The following is an 18,075-nucleotide window of genomic DNA, read 5'->3' as shown; positions in this document are numbered from 1 at the left end:
TTCTCCATCTACTTTTAGGACTTGTGTGAATACCTGATGTAGCTTTAGGTTAAAAATATAAGCAGAAACTTCTAATCTGTTCACAAACTCTCAAGCATCACTGAATACACCGGATGGATGTGGAATCAGACGGAACTGTGCAATGTACTCTACACATGGAAGAGGGGGCTACCGGATGTCTACCACTGATTTATGCCAATCACTATGTTGAAACTGGTTTCATACAGGACTGAGAAAGATGCAGACTGACCTTTATGAGAAAAAGTTATTAAAAATTTAGATTTCTACGTGAATTCAGTAGTTCATGATAATTACTAACTGTTGAGCGAAAACTATTAAAAAACGTTTACTACACGTTCACCATTTCTATTAACATCCGTAAGAAAATTAAGTACTCCAAATTAAGACTATTAAGAAGGATTTTAAAAGTGTTTAATATGCCAAAATCCCTTTAATCCAAATATTCAGTTTTAGCCCTGTAAAATCTTACATAAAATATTTTTAGCAAATCTGTACAAATATAATATTCAATAGTGCAAAAATAATCATTTTGAAGTGCAAAACATCCTTAAATGGATCATTGTTAGTCACACGCTTTAACATATAAAATAGTGTGTGTGGTGTAAAAACGGAAAGAAAAGAACGGTAGGTATGTAGTACACATAATATATGTGCAGGTCTGTGATGGAGAGCAACAAACAAGAGTTTTACCAATATATTAGGCATGGCAAAATAAAAAAAAGGTAGTGGTGGGGGAGTCTCCATCAAGCACGTAGGGGCTCTTCTTCCCATTGGTGGCTGCCCACCAATTAAAAATTGCAGGGGAGTCGCCATCAAGAACATAGGGGTCTTCTTCCCATTGGTGGCTGACCACCAAGATGGTGCGTGCAGAAACCACCAGGGTCCAGTACTTCCACTGATCCCACATTTACAGTATATCTAGTTGTCATGTCATAAGAGGTACATGAGCTGCTTTGGCATATGTAAGTTTTCAGAAACAAGTATTCTACCATTTGCGACTCATCCGCACAGCACCATGCGATGTCCAGGGCAGGCTGGCAAACAATTACCAGAAACCAATGGACTACTGCAGAACAACTAGGAGTTTAATGGGACGCTATTCTTGTGCAACTGCTGCAAGTCAAATGTGACTTTAAAGGGGTTGTCCCACTTTTAGCCATTTTACTACAAACAGCTCCATTCATTGTGCAGCTGCTGAGTTGGTTCTGCAGGCTGAAACATATTGAAGTGGATAGGTACTGCAGTACCCATTTGGGCCACTGAGCACCGTACAGCGCTGTATGCTTCCTGCAGCAACACAGCTACAAATGGGGCAACCCCTTCAAACATACTCCCTGACTTTCTATAGATGTGACAGTCATTGGACTTAACGAAATCTGTTATTTTGCCTTCAAGTCAGTGTAGTAGAATCCTAATGCTAGCATAACTCCACAAGACGGCAGACGAACTAAACATTCATAAGCGCTCACAAAACACACCAACAACATACAGGTCAATATAGTGCAGTACAGTCCGCGTTTACCAGCCTCCTTCTTTTAGCAGCCTTTACATATAATAAGACGAGGTTTTTGGAAACAAATCTGGACGAGGAGACCTGCCAAGCAAGAGATTTGTTAATTGCTCAGATCACTTATCGTATGAAGTGAAACATTTGCTGATGCGCTGTGGTGTAGAGGTGAAAATGGCCCAATACTCAATATCCTGTAAAGATGTCCATTTTACAGGACGTAAGGAGGATCCCTCACCAGACCCCTCATCGTCGGCCGCGGGCTCTTGCAAGTCCTCTGGGGCAGCCTGAGAACGGCTCGGACAATTCTTGCTGTCAGACACAGTCACTTGTGCTTGAGACCTCTCACCTGAGGTCTCTGAATGTTGGACGGCACTCGAGGTAGTTAAGCTCTTGAAAGGAATGTCACCTGTCTCGTCTTCTTCAAAGTCTGTGAAGCAGTACACGTCGTCCTGGTCAAGATCTAAGGTGCGGAAGCCCTTGGTAACTACTCCAGGTCTAGGGTCCAGGATACCTCCTAGATGAGGCTGTGCCAACTGCTGCCAGTGATGTAAAGTTGCTGAACCTGGAACAGACAGAACAAATATTCAAATTAAAACGATACAAAAAGCCATTATTTTACTAGTAACTCTACAATTAAAAGTTCAAACATGGTGCCAAATGACCACCAATGATGAAGCGTCTTGATTACGGATATCTTCAATAATGAAGCAGCAGTTGCCGGTAAAAATATAAAGTTTTCTTAACACTAGGCAACTGAAGTTGGCCAAATTGTGCTTTATAACTTGAAGAATATAGTTTTCCAAACTAAGACTCTGTTCACATCTACGTTGGGGCATTGTGTCTTCCGGCTCTGCTAAAGGAACACAGCGCCAGCCGGGGGATGTACCGGTCACCACCGACTCCACCGGGTAGCTGTTGGGTTTCACTCGACCGGACAAAATAGCACAGCATGCTGACTTTGCCGAGCAGATTTCCTAACTACGCCTACAATGCAGATGCGAACTCCGAGTAGAAGGCTACATATCTCACAAGACATTTCCAAATTATTAAGGGACTTAAAAATTCTTAAAATACATAGCGTGTGGAGGATACGGCTTGACAGATGTATACATTTATAGAGCAAGGTTTATTGTCCTCTGGTGGAGGCATTAGAAAAATACAGTTATGTGGTGTAAAAGTAGAATATATTTAGATATTCTGTATAGCCTGTGAAATAAAAAGTAAGTAAAACGGCTAAAGCAATCTAAGCTACTTGCATCGTAAAGAAATTCATTTTTGGGTGCCCCGCTGATAAGTTTACCAGCACATTTTCCTTTTCACAGTAAGGCTGCTTTCACATCTACGGTGGGAGTTCCATTTCCTTACTCCATTCGGGGGGGGGGGGGGGGGGGGGGAGGAAGGGGAGTATTCCCTGGCTGAATGGGCCCATCTTATGACTAAACCGAACTCATTGACTACAATGTATCTGTTCAGCTGCCGGGCATTTTACTGGTAGAAGCAGCACTGCATGCAGGCCCATTTCTTCACACATTTTGTGCTGGATTTCTGAATGGAAGTCCCAGCACAAATGTGAACCAAGCCTTATTCACTCAATGATCGCAAAATACATTTTTTTGAACTCTTCTCAGCTACATTTTGATGGACCTCTTAAAAGTGTTGATTTAGTCCCATTGGGATTTAAAAGGAAGGCGTCATAAGAAAATGCTTTCTTACATAATATCACATTTAAGAATTTTTTTCTCCCCTAAATGGACTGCAAATGAAAAAAAAAAAAAAAAGAAAAAACGCTGGAATCCTGCATTTTTCACACTGACCACACAGCCCAAAATGGTCCGATACTTCCTGATCTGTAAAGAAAGTTTTGCAGTACACTGAAGTCCACACAGGATCCACCATTAATAGAGGATCAGCTGTGACCTTCTACTCCACCCTCCATGTAAACCGCACAGGTCACAGAACATGCCTAGAATAGTCTCCAATACAAGTCAATGGGTCCTCCTGTCCATTGTGCAAATGGCCCATGAAGCTGCTGTAAAGCATCTCTCTAAATGCTGTTGAATGTAGCTCAGAAATGTTGGCCGCCCCCATAGTCTTGTATAGACAACAGAAGTAAAAAAAACAAAAAAAAACAAACTGCTGCTGCGACTGCAAGAGGAGCGGAGGTCTCTTGCAAAAAAACCCAAAAAACAAGAACCCTTCATGGCTGGGCCAAGTTGTGTTATATAAAAAATTTGGTAGAATTTAACATTTTAGATCACTGTCGCACAATTTCTCTTGCGGTTCTCAATGTATTTATATGGTGGGGGAAAAGCCAAGAGTTACTTCTTCTATTCTTTTTCTGAACAGGGAGGCCTGGATGTACCCAATTTGTAGTCCTATTTCCATGCATCTAATATAAACCAGACTCGGGCTTGGTAGAGCAGAGCCACAGATTAGGGTTGGACACAAAATCACAGCCGATTAATCGCATGTCTCTAAAAACCCTCCTTGCAGCCTCCATACCAAGATCCCTTCTACCCTCTTTGCTCCCGCTGCCTTTTCAGACGGCTCTCCACTCATGGAACCAGTTAGCTCAGAGAACTAAATCAGCACCTGGGAAAAAAGTATAGTCAAACTACAACTGGAAAGCCTTGATTCTCCTTATCCCAGACTTGCGCACAAAAATGTGGTCGAGTAGAGTCATCTACATCAACTCCAGTCCTCAGGAACCCCCAACAGGTCATGTATTCAGGATCTCCTATAGTAAGAAGGACTGTGGCAATGTCTGAGGCACCGACAACTACATCACCTGTGCAACACTGAGGAAATCCTGAAAACATGACCTGTTGGGGGTCGCTGAGGACTGGAGTTGAGAAACACCGATCTACATGAATGACTTGTTGCAAGATGACATGCTTATCATCTTTTCAGTCCTTGTACAGAAATTCAGAATTCCTTTGGAAGACTTTTTTTTTTTATATGCCTACAGATCTACTCTCTTCTGGGACCTCTTAGCTTCAGAGGGTAGCATTCCCCCTACAAACTAAACAAAATGCTTATCAGCTCTACCCCTGCGTCTCAGTGCCTTGTTAGAGTGAGTTATGTCCTCTCGGGAGATATGGGAGACTCAAAGAGCCCACCTTCTGAACTGGGAGAAGGATCTCACGGAACAGTTCTGTTGCCCAGTGCTTTTCTTTCGAATGTGCTAATAGATCGTCAAACAATTCTAATTTACTAGAAGTACATTTGAAGTTACTCACTAGATGGTATTATACCCCGGCAAAATTAGCTAGATCCTTTTCCAGTTCAAGTGATCAGTGCCGGAGAACATGTGGGCAAGCAGGTACGCTTTTCCACATATTTTGGTGTTGCCTGCTGCTGTCTACCTTCCGGAGTGAGGTATTGTCCCCAAGGAGGATCACTGGAGCAAAATGTTCCCAAGACTCCTAAACTAGCTATCCTACTATTGGAGAGTAATCTTATAACCCCGTCCAGTGAGGAACTGGACCTGGAGATCTCCTAGGACTCCCTCCATTGAGGAACTAATCCAGATGATCTCTGATCACAACTCACGAAAACAATGTATGCTCTTAAAAATGACTGCTTAGACAAGTACTTGTTCAAGTGGAACCCTTGGATACATCACTATCCAAATAACTGCCTTTTTCCTTTGATTTCTTCTCCCATCTTTATGCTAAATTGATGTTTCATTCGTCTGCCGTTGTGCTAATTTCAGATTTAGATATAGAGCGTGCTCTTCATTTGTGGTCTGACCTGTGAAGTTTACACTATGGACATCTTACGAATATAACTGTGCGACTGCGATTTATGAAAGTTTGACATTTCTTGTATGTTAAGGTCATATGCATGCTACCATTCTATCATCTTGTTATAAATTCATTAGGAGATTTAAATTTCAAATGAAATTTAAAAAAAAAAAAAAAAAAAAAAAGCATGGCGCATGCGCCGTACAAACGAAGGTCCGGCCTGATGGATACCTGCTGGATGCCAGGTGAGTAAATGTATTTTTTTGCCTCATGTCTGCGGGCCCAAGTGGAATCCACTGCAGGATTCTGCACTCAGAACCCGTGCGTGCCCGTGGACATGAGGCCTAATACGCATCTTGGCGTTTTCTGACACACTAGCCTTATTAGACTTAAACAAAAAAAAGTTACACACAAGAAATAAATGTTATTTTTGTTCTAACGAGACCCTAATTTGGGACCTTGCTCTGCCTTAGAACCAATATAAAATGATTAATAAATTCCCCCCACTCTTTGTACATTTTTCTTACTTCATGTCATGGAAAAAAAAGTGAGTTGATGCGCTAAAGACCATCTTCCTAAGAAGCGAAGGGCAAAACGTGGCTGTTAAAGTGCAGGGATTGCCAGACGCTCGGTCACGTGGTAACACTATTAAGTGCATGACGTGGAGCTCGGATGCGCCTATTGTAGGTTGATAGCAGTAGGAGTTTCTTTAGGAACTTCATATGTATGTGACCTGAGGTGATGCATTTCCTTCATGTTCTGTTTTTTTACAGGTTTTTATATGTAATTTTCAACATTTTTATGATCATTTCTGCAGTCCAGTCTTTTTCGGCACGCTACAATGGTCACTTTGCAGTGACACAATTGGGTTACCTTATTTAAAAGTTTCTCTCAAGACTGACTCATGTACTAGCTATACTAAGACAACTATGACAAGCTATACCCAAACACGGGTCTACCCGCCATGTGGTACCATTACAGCTCGCAAGAGTACATGCTGATAATTCAGGGAAACATTGCATCTATATACAGTGAGCTACCTACAGCAACAAAGGGTTAAATGGAAGGCTGTGACAAACCAAAGCTTTCATTTCTATGCTACTATTAAGATGTTTGCATACATACCCACAGATTACATCACAAACCCTTCATATTATTGTCTGACCTATGTGCGTGGTCAAACTGAAAGCAATAAAGGAGAAAAAAAAACATGAAAAAAAAAAATTCACACAAAAGGGAGCAAAAAGAAAGAATCAATATACGGCACATAAAGTTTAACACTGAAATTAAATCTCATTTTGAGGACATATGTAGAATGTGAATCTGTATAAAAAATGGTAAAGTATATATTTTGGAATAATAATTGAAATGGGATGCAGGCAAGCCAACTGGAGAATGCATTGTGCTGCATGTTAACCCCTTGAGTGGCACGCCCGGAAAAGTTCCGTGACGAGCTCCACTGCTCATAGCAACATAGCCCGGAAGATTTCCGGGCTATGTATCACTATGGGAGCTGCAGAGCACAATGCCACAAGCTGTGGCAGTGTGCTCTGCCTGCACAGACCCACAGAGAACAAAGCAAGGGCTTTGAAAAACCAGCAGAAGATATTGCCGACATGTCGGCAATGTCCTGCTTTGTTTACAGGTTGCCATAGAGACCATCGGCTTGTCAGAAGCAAGCCGATGGTCTCTGTGGCAGGGAGAGCTGGTTGTTAGCTGTCAGAGGACAGCTAGGTACTAGCTCTTACAGCAGAGATCAGAGAAAACCTCCGATCTCTGCTGTGTTAACCCTTTACATGCTGCAGTCTATGTGACTGCAGCATATAAAGGGCTGTCACTGCAGCATGTAAAGGGCTGTCACCATCGGACCCCTGGAATGTGATCAGGGGTCCTGATGGGTCCCTGTGGAAGTCCCCTAAAGAGACAAAAAAAAAAAAAAATTTTTTTTTAAATTTAAAAAAAAAAAGTTAAAAAATTAAAAAAATTAAAAAAACACTTGTCTCCCTTTACTTTGTAAAAATACAAATCACACATGTGGTATCCATGCGTCGTAATGACCCAGAGAAGGAAGTTAATACATTTAACCCCTTAATGACATGGCTCCTTTTTTCTTTTTTCCCCATTTCTTTTTTTCCTCCCCCCTGTTTAAAAAAATCACAACTTGTCCCGCAAAAAACAAGCCCTCATATGGCCATGTCAATGGAAAAATGAAAAAGTTATGGCTCTTGAGACGCAACTGCAAAACTAGTTGAAATTCAATGATTAGACCATTTTAAAAAACCTGCCCTGGTGGGCACGACAGGGTGGTAGGAAACCTGCCACTCAAGGGGTTAATGCAATGCAAGCAAGGCGAGGACTCTTAAGAGTGTTCCATAAAAGACATCACCTAATCACAAGACGGGTGATCAAATGTTTCATCACTGTAAAGTTCTCTCAACCACTAGAACACGGACCCCCGAACCCCCCCATTGCAGATGAGTGGTGGTTTTGCATGCATCTTGCCACACCATTCATGGCCCACTGGACTGACCAAGATATCCAAGAGCAGCAGCAAGGCCGGTCTCACATCTGCATTGGAACCTCTGGCTGGAACTTCCGTCGCAGATCTGGCTCAAACAGCACTTTTTCTTTCGTCCAAAAGCCGGGCGCCTGAGCTGCAGGGAGTAGCAGTGAGCAGGGAGGACCAGGGCTCCATGAAGTCCTCCGGAGCTGGGGCTCAGGATCCTTATTCTAGAGATCCGCGCAGTTCACAGGGGGTAAGCCCCAGGGATCAGGCATTGATCACCCATCCTGTGAATAGATATGTGCTTTTCGTGGAACAAGCCTTTAAGTCTCAAGTAAATCTAGGTTATTGTGCCTTCTTTTACATGTAGCCACGATTTACTATTTTTTTCAAAAACAGGTAAAATGATACAAAATTATATTATGGGAAGTCAAAACGAATTGTATATGGATATAACAGGATGATTAAAGAAAAACCAGCATAGGAAAAAAGAAAGATGAAATATAACGGAAATTTTATTGAAAGATAAGAGATACAATAAAAGCACAAGATACAAGACGACCAACTGAAGAGGAGGAGTCAAAGGAAACAGAACATACATAGTACAGGGTACAGAATCAGTGACGTGCTTGTCAAACAGTTCAACGACTGCTAAACATCCCATTCTCATCACCATTGGTGAAAAACATCCATCTTCATTAATGGCAAGTAAAAATTAGAAAATATAAGTTATTCAGAATTTTTTAATAAAGTTCTCCCCCCCCCACTCACCCCACAGTTATAAAGGCCTCCATCTGTATATCGAGTAGTGTCTACATTACAAAACAAACAGTAGTCTCAACTACTCTCTGCAATGCACTTTAACAAATCTTCAACCTTTGGACTTGTGCAAACTATTTAAGTTGGTGACCATGAAGAACCCAAGACTTCAAGGAGGGCAAGATTTAGATTTCAGAAATAAAAAAAGAAAGCTTTGTAGATGTAAATGGACTGTCATGCAGTTTACCATCTGACTACGCTCCCAAAACAGACAAACTATATGGTGTTGCAGGAGTATTCTGATACTTTATTTTTGCCATTGATGACCACCAGGTCACCAACAGATAAGTGGGCCCTCACCGCTTTGATTCCTAGCCAAGCAGCTGCTGTCACTGCGGTCAGCACAAAAAGCAGAACGTGCCAATCATAGCACAGTGGCCCGGCTTGGTACTGCAGCATAGCTTCCACTGAATTCAGTGCAAGCTGCACCTGCAATACCACCACGGGCCACTGTGCTATGGTCAGCACTTTGTGCTTCACACATTGACAGCGGCCTCAAGAAGATCTCCAACGATCATCAGTTCATGAACTGTTGGTCATCAATAGCAAAAACAAAAAAGGACTGGAATACCCCTTAAAATATCCTATTTTACAATTGCTTATTGGAAAGGTATATGAAGTATGGTGCAAGTGAACATGGGAGGAGCTGCTCATGACCAACAATCACTTTCCAGCTGAAAACCGCACCAGTTTTGAACACTTTCCCCCAGATAAGCTTCGCAGGCAGGGTAATGGCTTTCCAATGCCAGAATCTTCTTTGTAATGCGGCCATACAAAACACAGATCGTTTTTTCAAAAATTTCAGGATAATGGAAAACTGCAAGTCAAAGTGAAAACACAGCTAACATTTTTCAACAGTTTTAAAAATTCATACAATTTCTCATCAGTTCCACAACTTGTGATCAGTTCACCCTATGTAGGCTACAGCTCCGGTGAAATCGGAGAAGGCCGCAGTCAACACAGCTCAGAGATTTCCAGGTCTCCAAGTCATGTGTGAATGGAAGCAAGGTGCTCCGTAGATGGCTATGGGATCGGTGGAGTTTTCAGCTCAGCGCCTCAAGATGGCTAAAGGGGGTCATTAAAACATCAAAATGGTCCAACATTTTGGCAAACATTTCTAGAAGACATTACCACATTAATCAACTGTTCATACAATCACTAGCATGGATTAAATCTTATGTACTCCGTTTAAGGCAAACTTTAGGCAGCAGTATATGCTTTACCATCCTGTGGAGCACATCCAAGTTTGTGAAAACTTACCAAAAACTCAAAAGTGCCTACTTTTGCAGCCAATGATGCAAGTTTCACACGCCCATGCCTGCCTGACCTTCTCAAGAAAGGAGCACAGGGTCTAACAGGGTAGGAATATGGGGTTGTGCACTAGTTTGGAAGCATACATCTGATATGTATGGCACATTATGTATGAGTGCAACAAGAAGTGCATACAAATATTGTCAAAGCATTTTACACAAGTCAACACATTTTTCGATACCATATTAACACTAAAATATCTCAAACCAACAACGAGGATGGCTATCTCTAAAGTAAAAAGAGTGTGCATTAGGTAAAGTGCCTGCTTTCTGATGATGTATCAGAGCCCACAATGAGTCACTAAGCAAAACATAGAAGGGCCGAGGCCCTTTGTCACCTTCTAGGGGCTTCACGATCTGAAGTTTCTCTGGTAGGTAAGAGCGGCTGCTGAAGGACATTCCTGAGATGCCGGTGAACTCCGATAGCCTGGAGGAGTGGGTACCCAAGGACATGATGCTTTCTGTTGGCGTGACGGATCCACTGTGAAGCTCCCCCTTCTCCGCTAGGCTGCGCAATTTCCTTTCTTGATCATCTTCAAAAAACTTGCGTTCTAGAAGGTAGTTCTCACGCCGAAGGGACAAACGTCGTAGGGCTGTCTCTAGGTCATTAGAACCTGGGGTTCCCGGTGTGCCAGGCTTCTTGTTCTTATCTCCTTCACTGAAGACAAAATAGGAAAAGCAAGAAAAGGACGACGATCAGAGACAAATCATTGTTTAAGCAGGAAAGTAGTGTTTATAACATTCTATAATGTAAAAAAAAAAAAAAAAAAAAGGAGTTTCTGGTTAAACTTTCTAGATGGGGGAAAAAAAAAAAAAAAAAGTTTGTTCTACAGGTTTAACATTTTGTGTTTAGCACTCTTCATACTTAATGATAAGCAACTTTAACTACTGTAAACGCCATTTGAAAATAGACCTGGGAACTGACACTATGAGGCAGGGGTGTCAAACCCATTTGTAAAGGATATATTTAAAAAAGTGTGTCTACGTGTGGAGGGAGGGGGAGAGCAGCAAGGTTCTAGTCTAGAAAAATTGAGGCACAAGTCCCAACAACTGCCAAGTAAATCAGAGAAGAGGAAAAAATTATGGGAGTTTGCAGAACCCTGTGAAAGGTTACCCAAAAATTCCTTAGGGCAGAGCCCTTACAGCAGTATAACAACGTCCTCTGATCTATGCAGCAAGCTCACAGGATATGGACAGGCGGGCTGGAACAGACTGACCTCTGTAAGATGGTAACACGGACCACCCAGGATGTTAAGCCACCTCATGGTTTGAGCCCCGGCAAGCAGCGCTGTATTGCAGGATAGGCTCAGCCGGAGAAGTGGATAGGGGCACATACCAAAGGCTCCGGGGGCTGCAGTAACAGCCACAGCGCTCAGTCCGCATGCACCCGATGTCCGTGTAGGACCAAGATAGCGGCCTTGATCCTGGTACCCAGTAGCATGCCGCAAATGAGTCCAGTGTGTGCTAGAGGGTCTTCCAGGCAAGCTAAGGACCCTCTGATCTAGAAGAGGCTCTTTTGCGTCCGGACCTTGTGGGCTAGATTTGGCCCATGAGCTTTGAGTTTGATACGTGTGCTAAATGGGCAGCATGGGTTTATACATGCTCACATGAGGGCAATTTTATTGAAGAGCTCCATACATGGATCTCTGTGTATGTATTTAATAGAATCAATTGCATATATAGGGATGTGTAAAAGAGCAACTAACAGGACAAACTTGGCAAAACCCAAAGAGCTAAAAAATCTGATAAGATAGTCTAACAGTACGTTATAAAAGCCCAAAATTTAGAGAACAGCCATTAAAATAATGTATGTAGACACAAGTTTCACTCCAATAAAGGAATATCTGAAATGTAAAGCATCCATATGCCACCTGGAAAACAAACTGTTCTACTGAGGACTTAAGATTTAGTTAAACCCTACACAGTAACTCGAGCGTCGGCACTAACCTGTTGTCGGGCGTCTCGGTTTCCAGTATAATGCTATTGTTTTTATTATCTATGACAATATTAGAAATATCTCCTCCGTAGAGACTGGATCGTGGTGTGCTGACACAGCTGGACATTAGAGAGTTCATTGCGGAGGACTGGTTAGATCCTGGGATGTTCATGGGAGAAGGTGCCAATGACCTCTGCTTCACTACTTGGTTCACATTCCGCACAGTTTCAAACACACGTTTTTGGCGATTGCCACTAGGAGAAAATATAGATTTCATAAAGTCATTAACATATGTAAGGAAGAAAAAGAAAACCAAGACACTGTATACATTATTCATGTGTAATGCCATCCCATGGAGCTACCATAAAAACTATCTAGAGAGGGACACAGACGCTCCTGTCATAGCTACTGATGATCACATGGCTCCTGTCACACAGGTATAATAGAGCAGATCACAGCTCATCCTCTTCACTGTATACTTATGCTTTGTAGCTTATTTAGAAGAATATAGAAGTTAACAATAACTAAACTGTTCCTCCCTGCAGGTATAAATGGTATAGCCCCAGCTAATGCATCATGGCATTGACTGCAAGTAAACAATCTCCGCTGATAATTATGAGACAAGGGGCTGCACTGCATGAGAGTGACGAATACACTAAGACCATCTCCAGGATGTAACAGGCAGTCAGGTGAGGGGGGCAGGGAGTGGCCCTTTAATGTTGTAAATTTTTGTCAACAAAATGCTAAGCGAACAAAGGAGAAAGCTAAAACAACCGAGTTTGTCGTGACCATCCTGGGCCATCAAACAGCAGCAGTTCTTCTAGGTACACTTACACAAGGTCAGGTGTATAATTAACCAATCATACCAAACAGGCGATAATGATCATCATTCATATGGAGGGTCCTTGCAAGTTTGGGGCTGCATTACAGCACATGGAGTTAGGGATTTGGTCAGGATTAATGATGTCCTCAATGCTGAGAAATACAGGCAGATACTTATCCATCATTCAATACCATCAGGGAGGCATCGGATTTCAAATGTATTCTCCAGCAGGACCACGACCCCAAACACCCAACCAAAGTCACTAAGAATTATCTATCGAGCAAAGAACAAGGAGTCCTGGAAGTGATGATATGGCCCCACAGAGTCCTGCTACCAACATCAGCCAGTTTGTCTGGGATTACATGGAGACAGAAGGAGTGGAGCGAGCCGACATCCACAGAACATCTGTGCTTAGTTCTCCAAAATGTCAGAACAACCACCCTGCTGAGTTCATTCAAAAACTGCGTGCAAGGGTGCCTAGAAGGACTGACGCTCTTTTGAAGGCAAAGGGTACAGCAAATAATGATTCAATTTAAATTTGTTAGTCGATTGACAAAAGTAAATAAAAAAATTTTTAAAAAAACACACGACAACTTCTTTTGAAAGCACTTTTTTGGAGCATTTTGTTTTCCACACCTGCCTTAAAAAAGAAAAGGAGGACAGCTGGTACACCACCGTATTGTCTAAGTTATAGCACAAAGATTACTAAAACCCATGTAAAGCAATGGAGGAATCTTCTTACTTCATCTCCGGAGAGTCTGGATCATCAATCTGCAGCTCTTTCCTCATAGACCCCTCTATCTCAGCTGCTAAGGAGTCCTGTTAACCGAAAACAAACAAGTTGCCAACAGATCAGTTGTACGCATCTTTGACGTGTCAGTCAGCGGGTGTAAAGATAAAACAACATAATTTGTCAGAAATTAAGCAAAAACATCAGAGTATTTGCTGTAAATTTAATGGCTTCTAGCATTAACCCCCTAAAGCCTAGGGTGTTTTGCTCATAGTACTATGTTGCCTGTAAAAGAGAAAGCAGAAGTCATGAAAAAAACCCAAAAAACATGCTTCCGTCTTCTCCTCTGGGTCCTCGGCTGTCAGCGAATGTCAAGAACCCAATCTGCTCCTACTAAAAATTGCGGGAGCTTTAATCTTGCGCCATATTTTTACTCTAACAGTGGGCACCCAGCGGTCATGCGATTGTCGGGACGCATAGTGAAACCATTTCCACTCTTTAGTACATAGTGCTTCTCCCTTCACCTCTGGGTCCTGATCTGCCCCTACTAAGTTGCAGGAGCTTTAATCATGTGCCATACTTTTACTATTGGCCGAGAATAAAGCCAAAAGACCAAGGACTGTATATTTATGGTGCTTGATCCTTAATGGGTTAAATCTGATAACAACGAACTCCAAAATGCAGAGTACAATACTGAAAAGCTACGGGAATAGACTATATGATCACTGATTAATTAATGGCTTAAGGAAGTCAGAAACCTTGCAGGATTTTCCATTTCAGTGATCTATTAGTGTTCTTACATACTGTAGCTCAGGTTTAGATTCGCTAGTATAAGTGGTTCATAAAGGGCATTTAGAGGGAACAATGGCTAATGCCCTGCTGATATCAGTGGCCGGTCACATTGTATGGCAGTCTGTAGAAGGCGAATAGCGCCTATTTTATAGCAATCTATTTGTGCCTGTCATTAGTGGGAAGGGAAAGTGAACAAGAATTCCTGCAGCCGTCTAGTCTGTTTATAGAAAGCTCAGATTCTAAAATGAGACACACACAAGGGCAGAAGTCTGCTCTACTTGGGAGTGGATTCCGCACGGACAGCTTCCATTGAAGTCAATGGAAGCCATCCGACAATACGGAAAGGTCGCAAATTCTGCATCATCACCTAGTGACGATGCGGGAAAACACAGGATTTTAAAAAAAAACAAAAAACACAAACACTGTACTTCACGTCTGACCATCCGCAATACAGCCGGCGAAGAACAGCAGCAGGTGTGCGCCAGCCGGCTGGGCACAGGGTGGGCTCCCGCATGTGGAATCTGACCCGATCGTGTGCAGCCGGCTTTAAGCATTTGTGATCAGATTATTTTTGACCCAACAGAAATGACCCTTGCTTCTACTTCCTGACCAGCGGGTACTGCAGTGACTATTCCCTACTTACCATGGGGAAGACACCCAGGTTGTTGTAACGTCGTGAAATGACATTTGGCATGGTTTTATTTCGAAGGTTCTTTAGCTCTTCCTGCGCCTCATGAAGCATTTCCATGCACTCCGCATACTTGTCCTCCAGCTCCCGCAACTAAACCAAACAAAGGTTAATAGTTCCCAGGAAATTTAAAAAAAATAAATAAAAAAATTAAAAAAAAAGACATTCATTAATTATGTAACTATCCCACCAATATATATAGATCAGCTGGTGTTTCCCATCAGCCACTTCGTCCTCAGCTGGTCTTGTGAACAATTCTGACCAGGTCACATTTACTTGGGTAATGTGTTCAGTTTCTAGTCAATTTCTCAGTCAGCACAATGTCTGTGTCATACCATTACATGGACCCAACCACAGAAACCGCGTAGAGGGCGACACAGACACGCCTATCAGTACTGATGAGCACACCGCGCCCGTCAATTAGAGGATTTTATAGGTTGGCTTGGTATTTGAGTTTGAGTGATGCCCAACCATTTAAGCAGGTCCCTTAGGCCAATATTCTTACCTCTGCTGTAAGTTGGCGCTGTGCATCTTTCGCGGCCCCCAGGTGCTGCACAAGTTCCTCATTTTCTACCGCATACTGGAAAGAAGAAAAATAGTCACAATACGAAGAACCCCATAATGAACTTCAGTTCAGAAGGTGCTACAGATGCATCCCACCCCCCTCACTAGGACTCATTTGCGTAAACACGCTCTGTATTACACATCTTTTTAGGAGTCTAAGGGCCAATGCCCACGGCCGAATATCTGTCGCATTTTACGCAGTGGAAATGCGTGGCGTGGCCCCGCCGGTATTAGGTTCTATTGAACCTAATAGCTGAATGTTCATACTGTGGAATTCCACAGCGTGAAAGAAACCGTGGCATGTTCTAAATGGTGCGGGAATACGCATTGTAGTCAATGGAAGTCGGCCGTCATGCTATACTTCCGTTGTGCTACAGTGGATGTACCGTGTGAATATGTGGCCCTGCCCACCGCATCATGTGGTACTGCTGGTGTGTCATGCGCTGCACTGCGCATGCGTGCTGGCCCTCCATGCGGGACGCATGCTCCGGATCGGGAGTGGTAAGTATGGGGGTTTGGAAGGGGGGGGGGGGCGCTGTGGCGGACTCCGCTGCAATATTCCGTGGGCATGAGGCCTAATACGGAGCACTGAATCCCCCATTGATTTGCATTGGGATATTCACAGAATGTCCTATTTTGGTCTGTATTATGGGCCAAAATAGCCAAAGTTCAGTAGGTCAATGGGACTGCACAAATATAGGGAATGTGCATGATACTTCTATATTCACTGCGTCAGTGGGCATTCTTGCGCGCATAAACGTAGTAAAAGCAAAGGGAAAAAAAAAAAAGTTTAGACATCCCATGCAAGCAGAGCTAGGCTTTAAAGATCATGCAATGGCGTGCAGCAAACCCCTACCACACAGCTGTGTGTATAGATGGGCAGTGCCCTCGAGCCCTTATTGCCCGATACTCACCGCTTTAGTCTTTTTCTGAATATCAACAATCTGTGATAGCAGGTGAGTGATCTCTTCTTGTTGTCGAGCTGCATCTTCGGTCTTCTTCGTCAATTCCTCCGATATGCCGGCGATCTGAAGGTTGGCGTCCCCTGGAGGTCGGAGAAGACAGTAAGAAATTAGCTAAAATAATAAATAAAGATTATTATTATATTAAGATTAATAAAGAATCCATACAAAAAGGTAGAGTCATGGGAAGACTTGGCTTCAGGCGCGCTTCTCTGTACCGCCAGCAGAGGGCGTACTTCCGGCGGCGTCATGGACATTATAGATTATAATGAATGCGCAGTATTTGCAAGTTTAATAGACGACTTACTTAGTTCTTTCACACAATCATTGACAAGTTGCTGTTCCTTCTCCTCGTAGGTGATGGTCTCAGTTTGTAAGTGACACGCCTGTAACAAGCATATTAATGAGGTCTTATTAAAGTCCGTATATAAACTTACGAAACACACGAGCCGCTATATATTTTTCCATTGACATTTGATATTCAATTCAACATAGAATTCGGATTCCGATGGGAAAGAGAAAGCCCATCCCACATAAGGGAGCGCAGATGAAGGGTTAACAGGACGCAGTTAGCAGTGTAGCTACAGCGGTCACCATTGCTAATAGACCCCCTCGCCACACCAGCCACACAGTTTAATGATCTTCCCACGGTGCTGCATTCTGTATCACCAATCCCACTCCCCTTTTTTCGCCTCTCTTGTTCCTCCTACTCTGAAGTGCTGAGGAGGATCACAGACCGAGTGCAGCATGGAGCGCGGAGGAAGGACCCACTACTCAAGAAGGCGCTTCTAACTTGTGGGGGCACTAAGGGGCTCTATTAATTATGTGGCACTAATGTGGAGTTATTTGTGGGTGGCGTAAAAGAGGTACTATTCCTGTATGGGAGGCATAAAGAAGGCACTATTGCTTTTGGAAAGCACAAATGGGACACCAATAGCATTGGGGGCGGTGGAGGGGGGCACTGAAAAGGGAGGTAGCAGCAGGATGGGCAGAATGTGCTGGAATCAGCCGGAGCTGAAGACGACTTTATGGCAGTCTGCAACCAGATGAGGGAAAACCGAGAACGTCAATATGAGATAACGGCACTAATCACTGTAGAGGCGGTATTGGAGTACATTATAGGATAGCTATTATTTAGAGGTATACCAGAGCCGTACCATCATATACAGCGGCCACATTATAAAAGTTACATTGTTTTCAGTGTGTGAAATTATTATATACATTGACACACTGAAGACAGCACAAGAAAACGTTTATAACCTAGCAGGCTCAGACCACCACGGAGATTTCTTGACTCGCTTCTGCACACTCATGCCTGAAAAACCTCCGTGCCCCCCTATAGGTCTAGTGTTCCCGCTGTGGTCCCACAATGTAACAGCACCCTTGCTGTAGCCCCCCCTAAGCAGTAGTGCCCCTTTAATATAGGCCTTCTCCTCCAAAGACATAGTCATTAACTAGTAGCATAGACTCCTGTCTGTCCTCCAACTCTGGCCACAGATAGCGCTTTAGTGTCATGCGCTATGCAGCATATCCTCATCACTCCTCCAGAGCAGCGGAGGCCGGCCTGCGTGACTCTGCGTGTAATGGATACTGTAAAGCATCAGCCGCCTGAGTCATAGATGTAAGGGGTGCAGCAGGCGGCCCCAAACATCTGCTGGGGGGGGGGGGGGG

General features: G+C 43.2%; 1 protein-coding gene across 10 annotated transcripts in view; it reads right to left on the bottom strand.

Annotated features, from left to right (window-relative positions):
- Positions 1-18,075, bottom strand: part of TRAK1 (trafficking kinesin protein 1) — a 119,408-nt gene that overhangs the window by 15,210 nt on the left and 86,123 nt on the right. For 4 of the 10 annotated variants that reach the window (XM_066584508.1, XM_066584506.1, XM_066584503.1 and 1 more), the window contains 8 exons: positions 16,712-16,790; positions 16,357-16,487; positions 15,384-15,458; positions 14,834-14,971; positions 13,411-13,487; positions 11,857-12,099; positions 10,248-10,567; positions 1,767-2,093 (listed from right to left, as the gene is read on the bottom strand). In XM_066584508.1, the coding sequence (XP_066440605.1) occupies positions 1,767-2,093; positions 10,248-10,567; positions 11,857-12,099; positions 13,411-13,487; positions 14,834-14,971; positions 15,384-15,458; positions 16,357-16,487; positions 16,712-16,790 (1,390 nt within the window). Of the gene's footprint in view, positions 1-428; positions 2,094-10,247; positions 10,568-11,856; positions 12,100-13,410; positions 13,488-14,833; positions 14,972-15,383; positions 15,459-16,356; positions 16,488-16,711; positions 16,791-18,075 lie in introns of those variants that run through there. The other 6 variants (XM_066584509.1, XM_066584513.1, XM_066584504.1 and 3 more) reach the window with 3 other exon arrangements.

Source organism: Eleutherodactylus coqui, chromosome 12 (assembly GCF_035609145.1).
Source record: "Eleutherodactylus coqui strain aEleCoq1 chromosome 12, aEleCoq1.hap1, whole genome shotgun sequence".
NCBI lineage: Eukaryota > Metazoa > Chordata > Amphibia > Anura > Eleutherodactylidae > Eleutherodactylus > Eleutherodactylus coqui.
This window is presented reverse-complemented; position numbering and strand designations above follow the sequence as displayed.